This window comes from Oncorhynchus gorbuscha, linkage group LG18 (assembly GCF_021184085.1).
Source record: "Oncorhynchus gorbuscha isolate QuinsamMale2020 ecotype Even-year linkage group LG18, OgorEven_v1.0, whole genome shotgun sequence".
NCBI lineage: Eukaryota > Metazoa > Chordata > Actinopteri > Salmoniformes > Salmonidae > Oncorhynchus > Oncorhynchus gorbuscha.
This window is the reverse complement of record NC_060190.1, coordinates 25,831,152-25,856,196: the sequence shown is the minus strand read 5'-3', so window position 1 is coordinate 25,856,196 and position 25,045 is coordinate 25,831,152. Positions and strand designations below refer to the sequence as shown.

At 42.0% G+C, this 25,045-nt stretch overlaps 1 protein-coding gene across 1 annotated transcript in view; it reads left to right on the top strand.

The window, feature by feature from the left end:
• The first annotated feature begins 937 nt into the window (after positions 1-937).
• LOC124003909 (V-set and transmembrane domain-containing protein 2-like protein) overlaps positions 938-25,045 on the top strand; it is a 78,484-nt gene continuing 54,376 nt past the window's right edge. Inside the window, exon 1 of the mRNA XM_046312553.1 lies at positions 938-1,261. Within this exon, the coding sequence (XP_046168509.1) occupies positions 1,144-1,261 (118 nt within the window). The 5' untranslated portion in view covers positions 938-1,143. The remainder of the gene's footprint in view (positions 1,262-25,045) is intronic.

Here is a 25,045-nt window from a genome sequence, read left to right as displayed (position 1 = left end):
AAAGTACACAACGCAGATCGAACCAAGCTACATCTATATGGGGGCAGAACCCGTATTAACTTGTATAGAAGCTAGTGTTGCCAAACGTAGCTCATTCAGTATGACGAACGAGGCTCGCGTGCTTTTTTAAAATTAATGCCCTGTGTAGGTGTTCAACTACACTATGTGTTCAACCACACGTGTCCCTTAATTAAGAGCCTGCGAGCTCACTGCACGCCAATACGAGCCCCATAGGAGGAAATGTACGGTTAGGCTAACAGCTGCAGTAGCGCTGAGTCCTAGGTTAATACTGCTGTAAGGCCATGTGTTAGATGTGATGACAGCAGGTTGGTTGCTGTATTCCTCTAGTGGTTTGGAAAAGGACAGTCTCGCATAAAGTAGCATTTCTATGGAATCAATCTGTTTGCAGTAGGCTGAGAATCATATGCCTAACCCAATATCACATTTGATCAAATATACCAAATATATCCATTATATTATAGTGGAATGATTTTGAGATGCTTTTTTTTCTATGATTTGGGGAGATTTGAATGTCGTGGTCTTGCTTGAATAAACTGATGAATAGATAGATTGCTAAAGCCATGTTAGGTATATGGAATGCAATACAGGCCAACTGCAATTGTACACGTTGCCTATGCCCAGAAAAATACACATTAGGCTACCTTTTTGAGTTGCCTATATAGCAAGTAAAAACATATTTGTAAAGAAGTAAGAATAACAGTACAGGAGCTTTGACTATTGAACATATATTTTTTATAATGAGTATTCAGAAAAAAAGGATGTTAAATCCTCAGATCCCCCAATGTAACTTGTTATAAAAGTTAATAACAGTAGGCCTATAATTTTTCTAGATCCCTCCGCCTAATTGACTTTCTCTGCAAGCCACTGCACTTGTCCCCATGTATTTCTCCGTCCGCCTCTACTGGAGGTGCTTGCTTGCAGAAATACAGGGAACCAGTGCTGATAATATCCCGCAGGCGAATAGGGTACACCTTGCGCCTCATAGCGCAATTTTTGTCCGGTGCTATTTTGTATCTAATCTCCGAGGGTGCTGTCATCCAGGAAGAATTTGGATACTATTTAGTGAGCGTGCTCCGCCTAACGTGAGTTTTTCGACCACGACTTGAAACAAGAACAAAAGCAATGGGAGCATTTGGAGTGATAATATGGATTTTACATTATATGGGACTCTATATTCAATTTAACGCCGCTTACAAACCGACTGTGCGAACCGAGGTGGACAATCATATATCTGGAAATGGTAGGTTTAATTCCGTCGGTAATTATGTAGCCAATTCATTATGTTGCATATTTAATACAACTGATACATTGTGCCATGCACTCGCGACTATTCTGATTGGGTGGGGTTGACTGATGTCAAGATGGTGATGAGTATAGAGAATAAAGTTATCTGGGACACACATTAATAGTGTCTTGTAAGCCCATGTGGGCCGGGCACCGGTAGCTAGGTGTATGACACGTAAATAAAATAAATCCTTCAATCATTAACATCTTTATGACAGAATAGCATTTTTAATCAATTTGGCTTTTTGACTTCCCTGGACTGTTTAGCCTGTATCTGTGCAGATTGCTTTGTTATTATAATACATTAAACATGTGTGATATTAATGAACGCAACATTCCTTTATATGGCACGTTTGAGTATTGAAAAGGGGAATGAGTTCATGTCAACCCGGAACAACTGTTACATTAATCCAACTGTGCAATACAATTGTATGACCTCAAAGACCATTTTTGTGAGGGGCAGTTCAAACTTGATATCTGACAATGCTATATTTGGAGCAACTGTTTTGAGCAATTGCTGTTGGATTTCGTATATGGTATTTCCAGTTAGGTAGCGGTGCATCTTGGGCTAATTTACTGACAGAACAACAGAGACAAGAGGAAAATCAATGTTCATGTCCCAAAGCTATAAATCATCCATGTCATTTTAAGTTTGTTGGAGGATATATTTTCTTTTTCAACTTTTGCTTCGTTTGCGTGCTGTGAAATCAAGGGCGGCAGGGGGGTGCATTGTTGGCAGAGGTGGGATTTTAAGGGGAGGATTTTTGGAGGGAAGGAGTAGATAGGTGGCAGGTGATTCAGAACCGTATATGGCAGGTGTGAGGGCACTAGTCACGGTATGTTGAGGGTAAATACTTACTTATAAATGACTTACTTAGGAAGTTACTATGGGAATAACGGGTGAAAAAGACCTCGCATAGGAGCGCAGTGTGCAGAGTCTCATTTCACTTTCTAATAGATTTTTTTAGTAGCCAGCACCTGCTCAGAGACAATGGATGTGTGTAATCGTTCCCTATTCTAAGGTCCTATGGGAGACATTGGTAATGGATTGGACAGACAAAAAAATAGTTTAAAATCTGTATTAATAAATCATGTTATCTACAAAAATTAGTTTTCAAAATGTTAATGAGCCACCACCCTGAAACCCTGGAGTTAGGTTGGGAGGAAACATGAATAAACCAATTTATCTCATTAAGATTTCTGGACTTTTTTTTGAATGATTTCATGATTTTTTTTCAGATTTTCTTTCAGATCCCCATTAGCTGTTGAAGAAGCATCAGCTATTTTCCTGGGGTTGACACAAAACATAGAACATGACAAAATGCAGAACACAAATGGACAGGAACAGCAATGATATGTTGATGCATTATTTTAACAGCAATACCTTACCAGCAATGAGCGTGCTTGTACATACTCAAATAAAATGTAGCTCAGTAGAAGCTTACTAATTGGTGTGGCACTGCATTTTTGCCATATTCCCTGTCACAAAGATGTTTCTACAGTATTTTGGCTCTAACTGCAGGCTGCTATACAATTTAATTTGATCGTCTGCGATAAACACTTTATCATTGTGTCTCCCTATTCTGTCCCAGGAGCTCTCTCTCTCTCTCGCTCTCTCTCTCTGTCCTTAGCGCGTCAGCTTTAGCCAAATCAATATGAATGAGTGTAGCGTATACTGGCGCTGGATGAATTGACAATCTTGGATGGGTAGAAAAATCGATTACACGCATCACTCCCAGAGGGAGTTAATTAAAATGGGGTTTAACTGCAATGTTCTCTCCCCGGTCTTACGTGTAACCAGCCACAAAAGAGAATGGCTCAGGGTGGGGGGAAAGCTCATCATTTCAAAATAGGCTACTGTAGCGTAGCTATAACTCAGATCCTACTATCTTCATTCGCTGTTCTCTCTTTGGTGACCTGGAAAGAAATAGCCTTTTGTTTCACTCTTGGAGGTGACTGGCTTCTCAACCAAAATGAGAGCTGCATCCCATTGAGGTTAAGTCGTACCTCAACGTCAACTAAACAGATTAGCTGAATGTGGACTGCTGGAGACAGCAGAGAGGGCATGCCCCAACCACATCGACGGGGCCGCAGCGGAGAGGGTCAAAAGCTTCAAGTTGCTCTGCGTGCACATCACTGACAACCTGAAATGGTCCTTTCACACAGGCAGTGTGGTGAAAAAGCTGCAACAGCGCCTCTTCAACCTCAGGAGGCTACAGATGCACCATTGAGAGCATCCTTCCGGGCTCTATCACCATACCTATTGGCTATTGAGCAAGTTGAGGAGACTAAACTGGTGGGTGTAACCCTAGATAGCAAGCTGTCATGGTAAAAACATATAGACTAAATGGTCAAGTACCAGTACCCTGCCCTGGGCCACTGCCCAGCTTTGTGGTCATGTGCAGCTAAGAAGGACATAGGTCAATTGCAGTTGGTCCAGAACAAAGCAGAACGTGTTGCACTTAGATGTAAACAGAGGGAAAGTGTCCGTAACATGCATGTCAGTCTCTCCTGGCTGAAAGTTGAGGAGAGATTGTCTGCATTACTGTTGGTCTTTGTGCAATGTATTGTTGTGTTGAAGGTACCGAACGGTCTGTTCAAGCAGTTGGCACACAGTTTAGACACTCATCGGTACAACACAAGACATGCAACCAGAGGTCTCTTCGTAGTCGTCAGGTCCAGAACAGAGGCTGGGAAACGCAAAGTATTAAATAGAGCCATGACATCGGCTAACGCTCTCGGTAACCGATGTGAACAAAGCCTTTAAACAGGTTAACATTCACAAAGCCGCTGGGCCAGACGGACTACCAGTACGTGTACACAAAGCATGCGCAGACCAACGGCAAGTATCTTCACTGACATTTTCAACCTCTCCCTGACCGAGTCTGTAATACCTACATGTTTCAATCAGACCACCATAGTCCCTGTGCCCAAGAAAGCGAAGGTAACCTGCCTAAATGATTACCGCCCTGTGGCACTCATGTCAGTAGCCATGAAGTGCTTTGAAAGGCTGGTCATGGCTCACATCAACAGCATCCACCAAGATACTCTAGACCCACTCCAATTCGCATACCGTCCCAACAGGTCCACAGATGACACAATCTCAATCGCACTCCACACTGCCCTTTCTTACCTGAACAAAAGGAACACCTATGTGAGAATGCTATTCACTGACTACAGCTCAGCGTTCAACACCATAGTGCCCTCGAAGCTCATCGCTAAGCTAAGGACTCTGGGACTAAACACCTCTCTCTGCAACTGTATCCTGGACTTCCTGACGGGCCACCCCCAGGTGGTAAGAGTAGGCAACAACACATCTACCATGCTGATCCTTAACACTGGAGCCCCACAGGGGTGTGTACTTAGTCCCCTCCTGTATTCCCTGTTCACCCACGACTGTGTGGCCAAACACAACTCCAACACCATGATTAAGTTTGCTGATGGCACAACAGTGGTAGGCCTGATCACCGACAACGATGAGACGGCCTATAGGGAGGAGGTCAGAGAACTGGCTGTGTGGTGCCAGGACAACAATCTCTCCCTCAATGTGAGCAAGACAAAGGACCTGATCGTGGACTCCAGGAAAAGGCAGGCCGAACAGGCCCCCATTAACATTGACGGGGCTGTAGTGGAGCGGGTCGAGAGTATCAAGTTCCTTGGTGTCTACATCACCAACAAACTATCCTGGTCCAAACATACCAAGACAGTTGTGAAGAGGGCACAACAAAACCTTTTCCCCCTCAGGAGAATGAAAAGATTTGGCATGGGTCCCCAGATCCTCAAAAGGTTCTACAGCTGCACATCGAGAGCATCCTGACCGGATGCATCACCGCCTGGTATGGCAACTGCTCGGCATCTGACCACAAGGCGCTACAGAGGGTAGTGCGAATGGCCCAGTACAGCTTCTAGCCCCCACCCCCATTGTACACTGTTGCTACTCGCTGTTTGTTAGGTACCTATGCATAGTCACTTCGCCCCCACCTACATGTACAGATTACCTTAACTAGCCTGTACCCCTGCACACTGACTCGCTACCGGTGCCCCTGGTATATAGCCACGTTATTGTTATTCTTATTGTGTTACTTTTTAGTATTACCTTTTATTTTAGCCTAGTTGGTAAATATTTTCTTCTTCTTGAACTGCACCGTTGGTTAAGGGATTGTAAGTCAGCATTTTACAGGTAAGTCTACACTTGTTGTATTCGGCGCATGTGGCAAATAAAGTTTGATTTGATTTGACTACATATAACTCTCTGCCACACCAGGTAACTCAAGCTAGAAATAAAACCAGTTTCAGGTTTGAAAAAAACAGGTAAAAGAACACCTGACTGCACAAATGGGACCGTGAAGAGACAGCCATTTTATATATCTTGTATTGTAATTTGCATTGTACTATGTATTCAGTGGCGATTTTAGCATGTAAATCTTGGTGGGGCATAAAAAAGTGGGATGCATGCCAGCAAAGCCACAGAAAAACATAGCTGATATGGCAGACTTACTGTGGTTTCTACTGACCTTGAGCCTTCTTGGATGGGCACTTCTAAAATAACTTTATGTCAGAACCCAAGGGGCAAACATTTTTGAGCACTAACCTTAGAATTGGGAATGATGTACTGTCCATGAGTGACAGAAAACTGAGTCAATCATGACAGAAAACTGAGCCAATCAGGCTCAACTCTCTGTATTTTCTGCTGGCTAGCCCCACCACCACAGAAAGCACTGATCTAGTCTGCCTTACTCAAGGAATAAAAAAAGAGACCATGTTTGTATGTGGCTTTATTAACTCAATTACATTGTTTGCAAGCTGATATGTGACATGTATTAATGCCAAAATATCAAGCAAAACAGACAAGCCCCCCAATTAATAAAACAAAAAACAAATATATATATCTATATATATATATTTAATTATTTATGTATTTATAACCTAAAAGTGTGATGCTCAAAACAGGTGGGGCCCACCTGCCCTGAATGACGGGTTGGCACTGTATGTATTAGACCTAGATATTGGGTGTATGTTTTGATATGTAGGCTGTGTGACGATTTAGGTGTATGTACTTCAGTCCTTGACTAATAATGTGCTGTACTATGTATTATGTCATGTTTCATGTGGATCCCAGGAAGAGTAGTTGAAGCTTTTGCAGCGGCTAATGGGGATCCTAATAAATACCAAATACCAATACTACCTGGTATGGCAAATGCACCGTCCACAACCGTAGTGCTCTCCAAAGGGTGGTGAGGTCAGACTAAAGCATTATCGGGGGCAAACTGTCTGCCCTCCAGGACACCCAGTGTCACAGGAAGGCCAAGAAGTTCATCAAGGACATCCACCACACAAGCCATGGCCAGTTCACCCCGCTTCCATTTATAAGGGGGACACAGTACAGGTGCATCAAATCTGGGACCAAGAGACTGATCAACAGCTTCTATCTCTAGGTCATCAGCTTGTTAATTCTTACGGCTTGGGGTTCCGGCTTGGGGCTCCTTGTTAATCTACCCATCGTGTCCGATTTCAAAAAGACTTTACAGCTAAGTACACAATTTGATTATGTTAGGTCAGAGCCTAGTCACAAAAACACACATAGCCATTTTCCAGCCAAAGAGAAGAGTCACAAAAAGCAGAAATAGAGATATAATTCATCACTAAACTTTGATGATCTTCATCAGAAGGCACTCATAGCACTTCATGTTACACAATACATGTATGTTTCATTCGATAAAGTTCATATTTATATCCCAAAATCTCAGTTTACATTGGCGCTTTATGGTCAGTAATGTTGTGCCTCAAAAACATCTGGCAAATTTTCAGAGAGCCACATAAATTTACAGAAATACTCAATATAAACTTTGATAAAAGATACAATTATTATGCACAGAATAATAGATATACTTATCCTTAATGCAACCGCTGTGTCAGATTTCATAAAAGCTTTACGGAAAAAGTAAACCATGCAATAATCTAAGTACGGCACTCAGACACAAAAACATGCAGATACCCGCCATGTTGTGGAGTCAGAAAAGGCAGAAATAGCGTTATAAATACTCACTTACCTTTGATGATCTTCATCAAAATGCACTCCCAGGAATCCCAGTTCCACAATAAATGTTTTTTTGTTTGATAAAGTCCATAATTTATGTCCAAATACCTCCTTTTGTTAGCGCGTTCGGTAAACATATCCAAACTCACGAGGCATGGGCAAGTCCAGGCGAAAGTTCAGACGAAAAGTTCAAAAAGTCATATTACAGTTCGTAGAAAAATGTCAAACAAAGTATAGAATCAATCTTTAGGATGTTTTTAACATAAATCTTCAATAATGTTCCAACTGGAGAATTCCTTTGTCTTTAGAATTGCAATGGAACGCAGGTCGCTCCCACTTGTGCACGCATAATCAGCTCATGCCACTCTGGCAGGCCTCTGGTCGATTCAGCTCTCATTCTCCCCCACTTCACAGTAGAAGCCTAAAACAACGTTCTAAAGACTTTTGACATCTAGTTGAAGCCTTAGGAAGTGCAATATGACCCCATAGACACTGTATATTTGATAGGCAATGAGTTGAAAAACTACAAACCTCAGATTTCCCACTTCCTGGTTGGATTTTTCTCAGGTTTTCACCTGCCATATGAGTTCTGTTATACTCACATACATCATTCAAGCAGTTTTAGAAACTCAGAGTGTTTTCTATCCAATATTACTAATAATATGCATATATTAGCTTCTAGGCATGAGTAGCAGGAGGTTTACTCTGGGCACGCTTTTCATCCGAACATGAAAATGCTGTCCCCTATCCCAAACAGGTTTTAAACAGTCATCACTAGCCGGCCTCCCCAGTACCCTTTCCTGAACCTTAGACACTGTTACTAGCTGTCTACCACCTGGTGCTCTACCCAGCACCTTGGAGACTGGACTGCTTCACCCTATGTGTATAGAGACATTGAACACTTGTCACTTTAATAATGTTTACATACTTTTGTGTGTAATGTTTTGTATTGTTAGGTGTTACTGCACTGTTGGAGCAACAAACCTCAGATAATATCTGCAATTGGTGTATCCGACCAATACAATTTGATTTGACTTTATATCTATTCAGTATACTGTATTCTCGTCATGGCTCATCCTATATAACTACTAATGTACAAACCTTTTATATTCATATGATGCCCATACTGTCTATAACAAGGTTCTCCAACTATACTGTATACAGTGCCTTAGGAACGTATTAAGACCCCTTAACCTTTTCCACATTTTGTAATGATACAGACTTATTCTAAATTGGATTAAAAAAGAAAATCAGAAATCTACACACAATACCCCATAATGACAAAGCAAAAACAGGTTTTTAGATGTATACCAAATTTTAAACATAAATACCTTATTTACATAAGTATTTCAACCCTTTTTATGAGACTTGAAATTGAGCTAAGGTGGATCCTTCTTCCATTTTTCATCATTGGTATGTTTCTACAACACAATTGGAGTCCTGTGGTAAATGCAATTGATTGGACATGATTTGGAAAGGAACACACCTGTCTATATAAGGTCCCATAGTTTACAGTGTATGTCAGAGCAAAAACCAAGCCATGAGGTCAAAGGAATTGTCCGTAGAGCTCTAAGACAGGTGTGACTCGGAAGCCCCTGTCACGGCAGATTTCCTCCTCTTCCTCTGAAGAGGTGAAACAAGGATCGGACCAATATGCAGCGTGTTAGGTGTCCATGGTTTTTAAGAAAAACTGAACATGAACACATATACAAAATAATAAAGTGAACTGGCAATGAACCGGTCCCGTGTGGCACAAACACTGACACAGGAAACAATCACCCACAAAATACCCAAAGAATATGACTGCCTAAATATGGTTCCCAATCAGAGACAACGATAGACAGCTGCCTCTAATTGAGAACCAATCTAGGCAACCATAGACATACAATTTACCTAGAACGGAGCCAGCCCCATTAACTTACAAAAACCCCTAGACAAGACAAAACACATAAATCCCCCATGTCACACCCTGACCTAACCAAAATAATAAAGAAAACAAAGATAACTAAGGCCAGGGCGTGACAGCCCCTGCGCCACTCGGGAACCCCTCCCCCAACAGACACTGCGAGAAGACCAAGTAACCAAGATATTGATGGTCACTCTGACAGAGCTCTAGCGTTCCTCTGTGAAGATGGGAGAACCTTCCAGAAGGACAGGTCTCTGCAGCACTCCACCAATCAGGCCTTTATGGTGGAGTGGCCAGATGGAAGCCACTCCTCAGTAAAAGACACATTACAGACCACTTGGACTTTTCTGAAGGGCATGTAAAAGTCTCTGAGACCATGAGAAACAAAATTCTCTGGTCTGATGAATCCAAGATAGAACTGTTTGGCCTGAATGCCAAGCTTCACATCTGGAGGAAACCTGGCACCATCCCTACGGTGAAGCATGGTGGTGGCAGCATCATGCTGTGGGGATGTTTTTCAGTGGCAGGGACTGGGAGACTCGTCAGGATCGAGGGAAAGATGAATGGAGCAAAGTACAGAAAGATCCTTAATGAAAACCTGCTCCAGAGTGCTCAGGACCTCAGACTGGGGGCAAAGATGCACCTTACAACAAGACAACGACCCTACGCACACAGCCAAGGCAACACTTCCGGACAAGTCTCTGAATTTCCTTGAGTGGCCCAGCCAGAGCCCGGACTTGAACCCGATCGAACATCTCTGTAGATACCTGAAAATAGTTGTGCAACGATGCTCCCCATCCAACCTGACAGAGTTTGACAGGATCTGCAGAGAAAAATGGGAGAAACTCCCCAAATACACGTTTGCCAAGTTTGTAGCGTCATACTTCAGAATACTCGATGCTGTAATTGCTGCCAAAGGTGCCTCAACAAAGTACTGATTAAAGGCTCTGAATAGTTACAGTATGTAAATGTGATATTTCTGTTTTTCTTATTTTAGAAATTAGCTAAAAATTCGAAACATATTTTTGCTTTAACATTACTTGGTGTTGTGTGTAGATTGATGAGGGAAAAAACGATTTAATACATTTTAGAATAAGGCTATAATGTAACAAAATGTGGAAAAAGTCAAGGGGTCTGAATATTTTCTGAATGCACTGTATGTATAATGGTGTGTAAACAGCATGAATACATTTTTTAGAGTAATGTGCAAATATTGTACAATCCAGGTGTGCAAAGCTCTTAGAAACACACCCAGAAAGACTCATGAATACTTTCTGAAGGCATTGCACTCCTGAGTTTTCACCCCTGAGTCAATACATGGTATAACCACCTTTGGCAGCGATTACAGCTGAGAGTCTTTCTGGGTAAATCTCTAAGAGTTTTGCACACCTGTCTTGCACAATATTTGCACATTATTCTTGAAAAAATTCTTTAAGCTCTGTCAATTTGGTTTCGGATCATTGCTAGACAGCCATTTTCAAGTATTGCCATAGATTTCCAGAACTGTAACTAAGCCACTTACAAACATTCAGCATTGTCTGTTCAGCAACTCCAGTGTATATTTAGCCTTGTGTTTTAGGTTATTGTCTTACTGAAAGGTGGATTTTTCTCCCAGTGTCTGTGGGAAAGCAGACTGAACCAGATTTTCCTCTAAGATGAGGATGTTGCCAGTGCAAAGCTCTATTCCATTTATTTTCATGCTAAAGAACTCCCCAGTCCTTGCGAATGACAAGCATACCCATAACATGATGCAACTACCACCATGCTTGTGGCACTCAGCGATGTGTTGTGTTGGATTTGCCCCCAAACAGTTCTTTGTATTCAGGACATAAAGTACATTTCTTTGTCACATTTCTTTGCCTAAATGCAAACAGAATGCATGTTTTGGAATACTATTATGCTGTGCAGGCTTCCTTCTTTTTACTCTGTCATTTAGATTAGTATTAGTATTGTGAAGAAACTACCATGTTGAAACTACCATGCTGTTTTAACGTCATCGTTGACCTCATGGTGAAATCCCTAAGCACATTCCTTCCTCTCCGATTAGGAAGGACTCCTGTATCTTTTGGGGATTCTAAGCTGACATGGAATTGTTTTAAGATGGCCATACCATGGATCATTTAGCTATTTGATTTTGAATTTTAGGACCCCTTTAGGTATCCCCCCAAAATATTAAACAATTATTTGATAAAATGTTGAATTTAACCTTTACTACTATAGCCCATAGAAACATTTTCAATAATACATTCATAAATGGCTAAAAAGACAGTCCAAAAATAAATCATAAGTGTCGGTCCTATATCTAGGATATGTATATATATATATATATATATATATATATATATATATATATATATATATATATATATATATATATATATATATATATATATATATATATATATATATATATAAAGCTCTGGAAAATATTAAGAGGCCAGTGCAAAATGAGTTTTACTATTTATAGGTATGTGTTTGGGTAAAATATTTTGTTTGTTTTATTCTATAAACTACTGACAACATTTCTCCCAAATTCCAACTAAAACATATTGTCATTTAGAGCATTTATTAGCAGAAAATGACAACTGGTCAAAATAACAACAACGATGCAGAGTGCAAAAAAATCTCAAATAATGCAAAGTTCATATTCATTTTCAAACAACACAATACTAATGTTTTAACTTAGGAAGAGTTCAGAAATCAATATTTGGTGGAATAACCCTGATTTTCAATCACAGCTTTCATGTGTCTTGTCCTGCTCTCCACCAGTCTTTCACATCAATGTTGGTTGACTTTATGCTTCTCCTGGCGCAAACATTCAAGCAGCTCAGCTTTGTTTGATGGCTTGTGACCATCCATCTTTCTCTTGATCACATTCCAGAGGTTTTCAGTGGGGTTCAGGTTTGGAGATTTGACAGGTTCTTGATCAGGTGCTCCTCCATCAACACATTGATTGACCTGGCTGTGTGGCATGGAGCATTGTCCGGCTGGAAAAAGTTTTCTTCCAGGACAACCTTGTACGTAGCTTGATTCATGCATCCTTCACAAAGACAAATCTGCCCAATTCCAGCCTTGCTGAAACACCCCTAGATCATCACCGATCCTCCACCAACTTTCACAGTGGGTGCGAGACCTGGAGAGTCCTACAAGCCACAGTGTCTCGCACCCACTGGGAAATTTGGTTGAGGATCGGTGATATATATATATATATATACTCTGACATTGTTTGTTCTGATATTTCTTCATTTCTTTATTTCTTTATTTTTACTTTTTGGATAACGTGCATATTGTTTTGTTTTGGTTGGTATTATTACTGTACTGTTAGAGCTAGAAACACAAGCATTTCGCTGCACCTGCGATAACATCTGCAAATCTGTGTACACGACCAATAAACCTTAATTTGATTTATCAGGCCAGACACTGATGGGTTGATATATTGACCTGGCACCCAGGAGCTGTGCAGCACCGGCACTTATGTGTGGCTCAGTGGGTAGCGTACCCCGCTTGCAAATGCCAAGGGTTGAGGGTTTGATTCCCCATGGGGCCACCCATATGTAAAATGTATGCATACATGACTGTAAGTTGTGTTGGATAAAAGAATCTGCTAGATGGCATTTTATATTATATTATAGAACACAGCAGCCAATGCAGTGTTCCATGGAGTGTTTGTTTTATTTAGCCCAGGCTCATTTGTATCCAGCCCCAGATAAGTGCATTTGTCCTGGGTTTCGTGGCCCTGCATGGCCACTGCACATCCGACGTGTACAGGTCTGTAGGTCTAACACCTGTGCAGCTAGGCGGAACATTGCATGGCATCGGAAGGGAAGGTGAAGAAGTCAGGTCTAACAACACCTGGCTCCTTTGACACGTGTGTCTGGGTCTGCCCCGGTCTTGCCAATCTCACAGCATCAGGTCTCGGAAGGTTGCACAGAGAAAAGACGAGGGAGGGGGGGCAGTGTTGAGTGTGTGTCCATGTGTACCTGGAAGAGCAATAATGAACACAGTACAAGACATAAGATCTACTCTAGTAGGTAAAATGCGACATTGGACGTCATAATTGTCTGGTTGTAAATTGGTTCCCTAATTGTAGAGGCATCAGCTTATCACAAGGAAAAGATGTATATTTTGTTCACGATGACACCAAGACGTCTAGCAATGGCACATCATTATCTGTGTCACGCCCTGGCCATAGAGAGGCTTTTATTCTCTATTTTGGTTAGGCCAGGGTGTGACTAGGGTGGGCATTCTAGTTTCTATATTTCTATGTTTTCTGTTTCTACGTCTTGGCCGGGTATGTTTCTCAATCAGGGACAGCTGTCTATCGTTGTCTCTGATTGGGAATCATACTTAGGCAGCATGTTTTGCCACCTTAGTTGTGGGTAGTTGACTTTGTTAGTGGCCTGTATAGCCCTAGTAAGTGTCACGGTTGTTTTTGTTGGTGACATTCAAAATAAAAAGGAATGTACGCTCACCACGCTGCACCTTGGTCTGGTCATTTCATTTCCCTGACGACGTTCATGACAGTCTGGTAAGATATCCAGGTAACAACCATCAGAACAAAAACACCAGACAACACCAGATGATCCGGATCAACACAACACCAGATGTATTTCTCCTGGTCGCTAAAAAAGCATGAAAAAAATCTGTAGGCCTATACAACCTGACCATGACCTCACAATATGTTATTGACGCCATTAAATTCAGTTTGCCCTAGGACACTGTTTTGTTGAATATTCTGCACTGTGACAGCAGTCCAATTTGACAACATTTCAAATCCCACCCAACAGAACGTCAATGTACTCTGATTTTTCACCATGTAATCATTGATCGCGCTACATTTACCATCTGGACGTACTGTATAAGTTAATTACGCACAAAAAAAATATTTTTAAATTCTCCTCCACAGTATACCAATACTGACAACGACAACCATCATCAATACTGTCACACCCTGATCTGGTGATTGTCTCCACCCCCCTCCAGGTGTCACCCATCTTCCCCATTATCCCCTGTGTATTTATACCCGTCTTCTCTGTTCATCTGTTGCCAGTTCGTCTTGTTTGTCAAGGCAACCAGTGTTTTGTCTCAGCTCCTGCTTTTCCCTCATCTCTTTTTCTCATCATCCTGGTTTTGTCCCTTGCCTGTCCCTGAGCCTGCCATCCTGTACCTTTGCCCCTACTCTGGATAACCTACCTCTGCCTGACCTGACCCTGAAACTGCCTGTCGGCCTGTACTTTTGCCCCACTACTCTGGATTACCAACCCCTGCCTGCCTTGACCTGTCATTTGCCTGCCCCTGTTGCTGTAATAAACATTGTTCAGCACAGTCTGCATTTGGATCTTACCTGAAACGTGATAAATACCTAATCACCACCAAGTTCCTACCTTTTATTCCCTTGTTTTCTTCACCAATAAGTAACAATACTATTACTCATATTGGCATTAATCATAAAAGCGGTCATATTAATAGCTATAATAAGAGTAATGATAGTTGTAATTATAATAATAACATCAACGACAATACAATCATCATCCTCACCATCAATAAGTCAAACGAACGGCAAAAACAAGAGTATGCAGATATTCATATACAGCAGCTCATTATTTTCTCACTTTGTAAGTTGGCAGTCTTCAATCACAACACAAGGTATATCAGACCATTTTGTTCAGTTCATTAGATTCCCTTGCCAATGAAAATGGAAGAAAAGTTCAGAAACAACATTATAGGCTCACTTAGGCCTAGATTCCATCAGATCATGCCTTAACCAGTCATAGCAGATGTTGGAACTGCTGATGAAGACAGCTTGGCTGTCGAAAGGTTGGTAATTACATTTTTGCATCTGAGCTCCTAGAGTGTGCGGCTCTCTTTTATTTTCAAGTTGGAAATGCTTTTGCCATCATTCCTCACAAAGCCAAACGTTCAGAACAAGAAAGTGGGCTGCATGGGATTTCTCTTAATGTGACTCTGTTCAGCCACTGGCATTCAAATCGAATCAAATTTATTTATATAGCCCTTCGTACATCAGCTGATATCTCAAAGTGCTGTACAGAAACCCAGCCTAAAACCCCAAACGGCAAGCAATGCAGGTGTAGAAGCACAGTGGCTAGGAAAAACTCCCTAGAATGGCCAAAACCTAGGAAGAAACCTAGAGAGGAACCAGGCTATGTGGGGTGGCCAGTCCTCTTCTGGCTGTGCCGGGTGGAGATTATAACAGAACATGGCCAAGATGTGCAAATGTTCATAAATGACCAGCATGGTCGAATAATAGTAAGGCAGAACAGTTGAAACTGGAGCAGCAGCATGGCCAGGTGGACTGGGGACAGCAAGGAGTCATTATGTCAGGTAGTCCTGGGGCATGGTCCTAGGGCTCAGGTCAGTTGAAACTGGAGCAGCAGCATGGCCAGGTGGACTGGGGACAGCAAGGAGTCATCATGTCAGGTAGTCCTGGGGCATGGTCTTAGGGCTCAGGTCCTCCGAGAGAGAGAAAGAAAGAAAGAGAGAAGGAGAGAATTAGAGAACGCACACTTAGTCACACAGGACACCGAATAGGACAGGAGAAGTACTCCAGATATAACAAACTGACCCTAGCCCCCCCCCCCCGACACAAACTATTGCTGCATAAATACTGGAGGCTGAGACAGGAGGGGTCAGGAGACACTGTGGCCCCATCCGAGGACACCCCCGGACAGGGCCAAACAGGAAGGATATAACCCCACCCACTTTGCCAAAGCACAGCCCCCACACCACTAGAGGGATATCTTCAACCACCAACTTACCATCCTGAGACAAGGCTGAGTATAGCCCACAAAGATCTCCGCCACGGCACAACCCAAGGGGGGGGGGCGCCAACCCAGACAGGATGACCACAATAGTGAATCAACCCACTCAGGTGACGCACCCCCTCCAGGGATGGCATTAGAGAGCCCCTGTAAGCCAGTGACTCAGCCCCTGTAATAGGGTTAGAGGCAGAGAGTCCCGGTGGAAAGTCCCAGCATTGTCCCGCTTTAGGTATAATGCCAGGAGCCGCTTGTGGATTTGACAGCTCTGACGCAGTTCCAACTCCGTCACCGTCAAACAACCGCTATGTGGATGTCGGCCAAAGCGGATCTGATTGAATAGAGCCATTATTCACATTCAGACAATCACAATAGAGGAAAGGCAGATCAGCCCAGTTTGTTTCAAGTTCATTAGATCCGAATGTCAGTGAAATGAGAGAAAGAAATTGAAAACAACAAGAGCAGTTTTTAAATGTCCATTACTCACACGTTGCCTATTAAGCAGAGAACATATTTCCACATGCCATCCTTGTTATATTCTAGCATTAAAAATACTCATTTGAAGAACTGGCAATAACTGATAACAGGTATCCGCTTTACACATCACAACACCCTTGAAAGAACACATAATCCTCATTTGGAATCGCCCTTGACACTGAAGGACAAGTATGGTAAAATAATAATACATCTCAATATGCAGATCTGGTAATTGGAGCGATTATTAAATATGTATATTTTAACTGTAGATCTACATATATGAAATATTATTGTAATGGTTTTCTTTAGGTGAAGTAGAGGCGGACCAAAATGCAGCGTGGTGGTTATTCATGTTCTTTAATAAAAACACTAGACATGAATAAACTAACAAAAACAATAAACGTGGAAACCCAAAAACAGCCCTATCTGGTGCAAAACACAGAGACAGGAACAATCACCCACAAACACAGTGAAACCCAGGCTACCTAAATATGGTTCCCAATCAGAGACAATGACTAACACCTGCCTCTGATTGAGAATCATCAGGCCAGACATAGAAATAGACAAACAAGACATCCAACATAGAATGCCCACTCAGATCACACCCTGACCAACCAAAACATATAAACATACAAAGCAAACTATGGTCAGGGTGTGACAATTATACCATGACCCCTATTATATCATGACCCCTTTTCCATGATTTGGAAAAGGGGTCGGAGAGAGAAAGGTAGCGTAAACCAAACGAATCAGATCAAAATGTCCTGCCCCATGGAAAGTAGTGGTTTAAAATGTACTTTCTTAAACCAGCTACTGTTGGGTTTACTCATTTAATTTAGGCTAACATTAGTTTGACTCAATGTTAATTCCCCACAACACTTCCCTCCATCAGAAGACCAAGGGGAACAAAGGTAACATTGGACTTCATATCTTAACCGCAACACACTACCTCGTGGAGGGTTTTTCTGGTTCACCTGTAATGGTTAGTGCAGTGCAGAATGGCTACACTTCTACTAATGTGAACAGCATTAAGGTTATGTCTGTCTCTATATCCTTTCCATTGCCTATTGGTTGAACTTAGAGTTTGTTGTTCAGGAGTTATTCACAACTTGGATGCTATGGTTCATGTACCTACAGTAAATACCACAGGTATCAGAGAGTCAAACGTGAAGAATTCCATCTCATGGAACCAGTTTTTACCACAGATGAAAGTTCAGAATTGCGAATATGGAGTCTTCAATACACCTGTTTGAGTGAGTAATTCACCAGTTTTGCACAGTAAACCCTTTGCGTCTTGAACCTCACATGGGGGATATCCAGGATTTCTGCAGCCAATAATACATAAGGCCTTGCAGGCTTGCACAAAGCCCAATCCCCCAGACTCCCTGCTAAGTGTCACGTTCTGTGGACCTATTTATCGAAATGTTACACTGCCTGTGATCGTGATTGCCGAAGACTCCTCTCATCAGATCAAAGGCTCAGAGCATTTCTTTTGATATTCCTTGCCATAAATTCAGTGCCATGTCTAGCCCCAAAGTCCCCAGGAGCCTAATTGTTATTACACCACATTCAATTGATAGCATGGTAGAGAAGCATGTGCCTATTTCAGAATCCGTGTATTGGCCCGACAAGACTCTCAGATGACCGTCATATTGAAATGCAACAAATTTATATTTTAAGTATTTCCAACTTCCTGAGACTGAATGTTACAAAATGTGACGTTGGTGACATAGACTTCTTTTTTGGCGTCAGACTAACAGTAAACATTTGACAGGAAACATGAGATTTCCTAAAAACAGTATAATTCTAACGCACGAACAAATTCCCAGACCAATCTATCATACAGTCATAGAGTCTTAGAAATCTACTTTTGTGTAGAAATCTTGTGGATTGACCCTCCAAGGTTCAATCTTTGCTACAAAGTGGAGCTCTCCTTTCCCCGGTGTCCTCCTCTTCCAAAACACACCACTGTGCATCACTTCATCCATGTCAGACCTGTCATTCCGCTCCACTCACTCACCAGGTCTCTGTCATGACCCTCTGCTGTGACAGTGTAAATGTCCAATCTGTTGGCCCCTCTCTCACAGCCAGAGCCACATTCAATTGAAAGCCAATGCAAACTGCCTGGGCAGATGAGACTCATTAAATGGACACCAAGCAGAGTGTGTAGGAGGATTTCAAAGACTTTTTGTGCGTAATTAATTCGTACAGTACGCCCAGACGGTAAATTTAGTGTGAACAATGATTACATGGTGAAACAATCAGAGTGCATTGACGTTCTGTTGGGTGGGATTTCAAATGGTGCCAAATTGGACTATGCCCTCACAGCGCAGAATATTCAACAATTTTGTTTTTTTGCACTTCCAGGCACACATGGACACACAATCGACATTGCCTGCCTGCCCCCCCACACCACTGCCACTCTCTGTTGTCATCTATGCATAGTCATTTAAATGAACTCTACCTAGATGTACATACCACCTAAACTAATTGGTGCCCCCGCACCAATTGCACTTTAATTACTTGTTACTTTTATCTCTTATTCTTATCCGTATTTTTTGAAGCTGCACTGTCGGTTAGGGGCTCGTAAGTAAGCATGTTCACTGTAAGGTCGCATCATGTGACTAATACATTTTGATTTGATTTGACATTGCCCCCCCCCCCCCCCCCCGTTTCCCTCGTCTTTTCTCTGTGAATCCTTCCCGATACCTGATGCTGTGAGATTGACAGGACCGGGGGCAGGCCCAGACACACGTGTCAAAGGAGCCAGGTGTTGTTAGACCTGACTTCTTCACCTTCCCTTCTGATGCCATGCAATGTTCCGCCTAGCTGCACAGGTGTTAGACCTACAGACCTGTACACGTCGGATGAGCAGTGGCCACGAAACCCCAGACGAATGCACTTATCTGGGGCTGGATACAAATGAGCCTGAACCAAATCTACCAATACTAATACAGAATTATAATAATATACACTTCTCTTTCCATGACAGACTGACCAGGTGAAATCTATGATCCCTTATTGATGTCACTTGTTAAATCTTCTTCAATCAGTGTAGATGGAGGGAATGAGACAGGTTAAAAAAAGGATGTTTAAGCCTTGAGACAATTGAGACAAGGATTGTGTATTTGTGCCATTCAGAGGGTGAATGGGCAAGACAAAAGTGCCTTTGAACTGAGTATGGTAGTAGGTGCCAGCAATGCTTAATTTGAGCCATATCCTGCCAGAACAGAGATCCGGCACCTCTCAGGTTTGACCTTGTTCGTTCCGGCACCTCTTTGACTGGCTACGGTACCTTTCACAGCCTTATTTATACAATTTGTTCACTGTTTGCATAAAAAAAAAATTAAGCGATCAGAGTTAAATCAAGTTGCATCCTGGTCATTTCTCCCGCCTCCCTGAAAAACCATAATGTAAAAGCACAGTGATCCTTCTGTGCAACCTTCCTATCCTTCCACACTGATTTCAGACCTGCTCTCTTATTTGTACATATAGGTTATGGGGTGGGCCGGCAAGGTAAGTAACTGATTTTGAAGCAGGTCTTGGCAGTGGTGGTCAGCTAGTGAAGAGGTCCCTACGTAATCATGTCAGCTAGCAAAGGCTAGTAGTCTCCCTCCTGAATTTTAAACATGGAAAAGACAAATAAAAAAATGGATAAGCAAAGGCAATCAACTTTAATTAAGATTTTCAAGTCCAAAAATCCTGAAAAAGATGGTGAATCGAACCTGAAACGAGCCAGAGAACTGTCAATGGCGGATGAGAGGAATGGGTCAGAAGTTTACATACACTAAGTTGACTGTACCTTTAAACAGCTTGGAAAATTCCAGAAAATTATGTCATGGCTTTAGAAGCTTCTGAGGCTAATTGGAGGTGTACCTGTGCATGTATTTCAATGCCTATCAGTGCCTCTTTGCTTGACATCATGGGAAAATCAAAAGAAATCAGCCAAGACCTCAGAAAAAAAATTGTAGACCTCCACAAATCTGGTTCATCCTTGGGAGAAATTTCCAAATGCCTGAATGTACCACAGTCATCTGTACAAACAAGAGTAAACAAGTATAAACACATGGGACCATGCAGCCGTCATACCCATCAGGAAGGAGACGTGTTCTGTCTCCGAGACATGAACGTACTTTGGTGTGAAAAGTGCAAATCCATCCCAAAACAACAGGAAAGGACCTTGTGAAGATGTTGGAGGTAACAGAAACAAAAGTATCTATATCCACAGTAAAACGAGTCCTATATCGACATAACCTGAAAGGCCGCTCGGCAAGGAAGAAGTCACTGCTCCAAAACCAACATAAAACGGCCAGACTACGGTTTGCAACTGCACATGGGGACAAAGTTCGTACTTTTTGGAGAAATGTCCTCTGGTCTGATGAAACAAAAATAGAACTGTTTTGACCATAATGACCATTGTTATGTTTGGAGGAAAAAGGGGGAAGGCTTGCAAGCCGAAGAACACCATCCCAACGAAGCACGGGGATGGCAGCATCATGTTGTGGGGGTGCTTTGATGTAGGAGGGACTGGTGCAATTCACAAAATAGATTGCATCATGAGGAAGGAAAATGATGTGGATATATTGAAGCAACATCTCAAGACTTCAGTCAGGAAGTTAAAGCTTGGTCGCAAATGTCTCTTCCACATGTACAATGACACCAAGCATACTTCCAAAGTTGTGGAAAAATGGCTTAAGGACAACAAAGTCAAGGTATTGGAGTGGCCATCACAAAGCCCTGACCTCAATCCCATAGACAATTTGTGGGCAGAACTGAAAAAGTGTGTGCGAGCAAGGAGGCCTACAAACCTCAGCTACACCAGCTCTGTCAGGAGGAATTGGCCAAAATTCACCCAACTTATTGTGGGAAGCTTGTAGAAGGCTACTCGAAACATTTGACCCAGGTTAAATAATTTAAAGGCAATGCTACCAAATACCAATTGAGTGTATGGTAACTTCTGACCCACTGGGAATGTGATGAAATAAATAAAAGCTGAAGTAAATCATTCTCTCTACTATTATTCTGACATTTCACATTCTTAAAATAAAGTGGTTATCCTAACCTACTTAAAACAGGGATTTTTTTACTCGGATTACATGGCAGGAATTGTGAAAAACTGAGTTTAAAAGTAGTTGGCTAAGGTGTATGTAATCTTCCGACTTCAACTGTATCTGCTGGTGGAATTGTCCGTAATCTGTTATCTACGTTAGAGGGTGTGAAGTTTACTGAAAAAACCCTCATTGGAATTACGTGAGATTGTGCGTCTGTCATGCTGCCATGCAAGAGCGAGGTAGTAACAAGGCTTCAGGCCCTCTTCCCTAATATAAGTGTTTGGCACTGCTCGGGCACACAGGCTTGAGCTCGCAGTAGGTAATGTGCTAAAAGAGATGAGAGCAATCAATGATTTTCAAATACCTATGGACAAGCTATATACGGTCCATAGCGTATCCAACATAACACAAATGGAGCTAAGATAGTGCACAGAGAGTTTAGACATTCAGCTGTGCAAAAACGGCAGGATCTTTGATGGGTGGCATCCAGTTTTTGAGTTGTAGAGTCTGTGTGGAACAATTACCCAGCTCTTCACAAGCATTTCACCACAGCAGCCGAGGATGCCCGCCGAGTTTAAGTGGTCTTGCCATGCAAATATCGTCACATGCGTTTGTTAACAATCTAGGCTTTACGTTTGATGCACTTCAAGAACTACCTGAATTGTCACTCGAGCTCCAAAGGAGAGATTGCACAATTATTACTGCACACACAGGGCAGTCATCAGGGAAGCATTGCAATGGCAGAGCAGCCAGGCCGACACACACGACTCAGCCAGAGAGGGATTGAGAACTCTTTCCAATGAGTCAAACTGAATGGTGGAAGACCCAGCGACAGAGTCCTTAATCAGAGGGATTTTTACAAGGGCTTGGCGAGGAACATGGAGGCTAGAATGTTATCTCAAGGAGGACGGGCGGTGGACAATACAGGATACAGACAGTTCATCAAGGAGCTGAAGATGCTTTACGCGCAATACTGGCCAGAGGACGCAGGAGCACTGTACAGAGAAACAGAGATAGAATCTCTCTGCCAGCGGTTTGGCATTGACAGTCCACTTAGGGTCATACAGGCCTACAGGGAGTACAGGTACTACAGGTACACTCATGGTAACGATAAAGGTGCCATTCTAGATGGACCTAAAGAGCTGTTGGTGGCAGTCAGCACCAATGTAGAATGGGAGTGAGGATTTGATCATATGAATCTGATTTGCACCTCAACCTGCGCCCCTCTGCATTCCTCCACCATATCAGGACTTCTCTTTCTGAACCTTGTTATCCCCTGATCAAATTCAAGCCAGTTCCCTATGTGAGATGATGGATTTCTAAAGGACACAGATGTCACCGATACCAGGAGCAAAACAAGAAATAGGGAGAAGATGCACAAGGAAATGTCTGTGTTGAGGGAGATTTTTGAAAACGAAAAGGTAGGAACATCTTTTTCCTTTGCATACTTGTTCTGTACTGTGAAGTTAATCTGAATATGCACTTCATGTTATCACAAGTAGGAGGCCTATATATTCTGATGTGTGTTCTGCTGTAGCCTACATTGGATACTGAACAGAAATCGAAACACAATGTGTCAAGTGTTGGTCCCATGTTTCATGAGCTGAAATTAAAGATCCCTGACATTTTCCATACACACACACAAAGCTTATTCCTCTCAAACATTGTGCACAAATTTGTTAATGTCCCTGTTAGTGAGCATTTCTGCTTTGTCAAGATAATCCATCCACCTGACAGGTGCAGCATATCAAGAAGCTGATTAAACAGCATGATCATTACACAGGAGGGTTAATTGGTAGGAACCCGATTACTGGGATTTACCGCCCACAATCACACCCTTTTCCCGGGATAAATAACTGTGAGAAACCGGTAAATTATAATAAATTATTTATATTAACAGCATGGCGTGAAATAGAACTATTATATTACATGCGATGTCTAAATCTGGCTTCTCTATGGCCTCTGCATGATGAATCAACGCTCAGGGTGGGGACAGACAGCCCATCTCAGTATAGAGTGCAGTTCACAATATCATGTAGACCTATCATCTCATCATGATAATGTTTTTTCTTGTGACAGGTAGGCCTACATTTGTTACAGCATAGCCTATGCTACAGTGATATAAAGACCGAATGCGCATCTAATTTACCCATCTCCATCTGACTTTCGGGGGTTACCTTGGTTTTTAATTGTAATGATTTGTTTTTTGAGTTTTTGAGAGTTTTGAGAGATTTTAAACAGCCAATCACTTAAGCAGTCTTTCTCTCCATCAACTCCATTCAAATTGGATCCAATATAGATATTCCTGTTCTAGATTGATATATCGCACTAAATATAGATGTCCAAGTCTACCTCTTTCAGGTAATAAATACAATGTAGTATTAGCCTTATATTTAGCTAATTAATGATGGGTTATGCATATAAGCTTCTAACGTATAGCCACTGTCTCTTGCGCAATACACACGCACCTCTGCTCCACTGGCTTCTCCCTAAAAACACTCCTTAGCTCTTGAACTAGAATAGCTTGCTGGACGTAATTTTTTAGTATTTCTTATACTAATAGACTATTCCAAGAGGGACGCAAGCTCTTTTTTCCTCTATGTTAAATGCAGCAGCCAATAGAACTCATGAGTGGTTTGAAAGAAGAGTTGAAAGCACGATGGCTGTAGACTATAGCGGTTATTTATTCAAACCCATAAGCAGAGCCCCACCTGTTTTGAGCCCCACATTTTTAGCATTTATTTTCTGGGGGCTTGCCTGTTTTGCATGTTATTTTGGCATTAATACATGTCACATATCAGTTTCCAAACGATGTAAAAAATAATATATATATATTTTCTTGAGTAAGACAGCTCCAAAAGGCAGGCGTTTCAGCCTAGCTCAGAGCTTTATGTGGTGGTGGGGCAAGCCAGCATAAAATATGGAGCGCTGCACCGTGATTGTCTCAGTGTTCTGTCACTCATGGGGACTTTACGTCACTGCCAAGTGTAAGAGGAGACATTGAAAATTCTAGCCCTTCGGCTTCTGCCATAGAAGTGCCCATCCAAGAAGGCTCAAGGTCATTGGCCACGGATAAAATGACGTCAAATCACGCTTTATCTACAGTAGCTTATATTGGACTGATCATGTCAACATCACACTTACACAATCTTAGCCTAATATTTTGGTCTATTTACCTCTCTTTAATTTTGCCTACTGTTCTACCGTAGCCTATAACCTGTTTTAGATAAATGCAATCATCGAATAGTGTAAGAGCTTTCATTGTCTTCTAATATGCCCCCTTTATTTATTCTACAGTTCTAACTTGGTGTACAGGGAGAGCACTGAAAGAACGGCCCATGTTCTGAATTCTGTCGCTGTACATTTCAAAAGTGCTAAACAAATAGTTATATTGACTAACATTACGTCTGTCCTAGCTTGCTCGTTGTCTTAGTCGAAACTACGAATTGCCTCTTATGCGCATGTCGTCCCATTATGCCATAGTTTGTACATC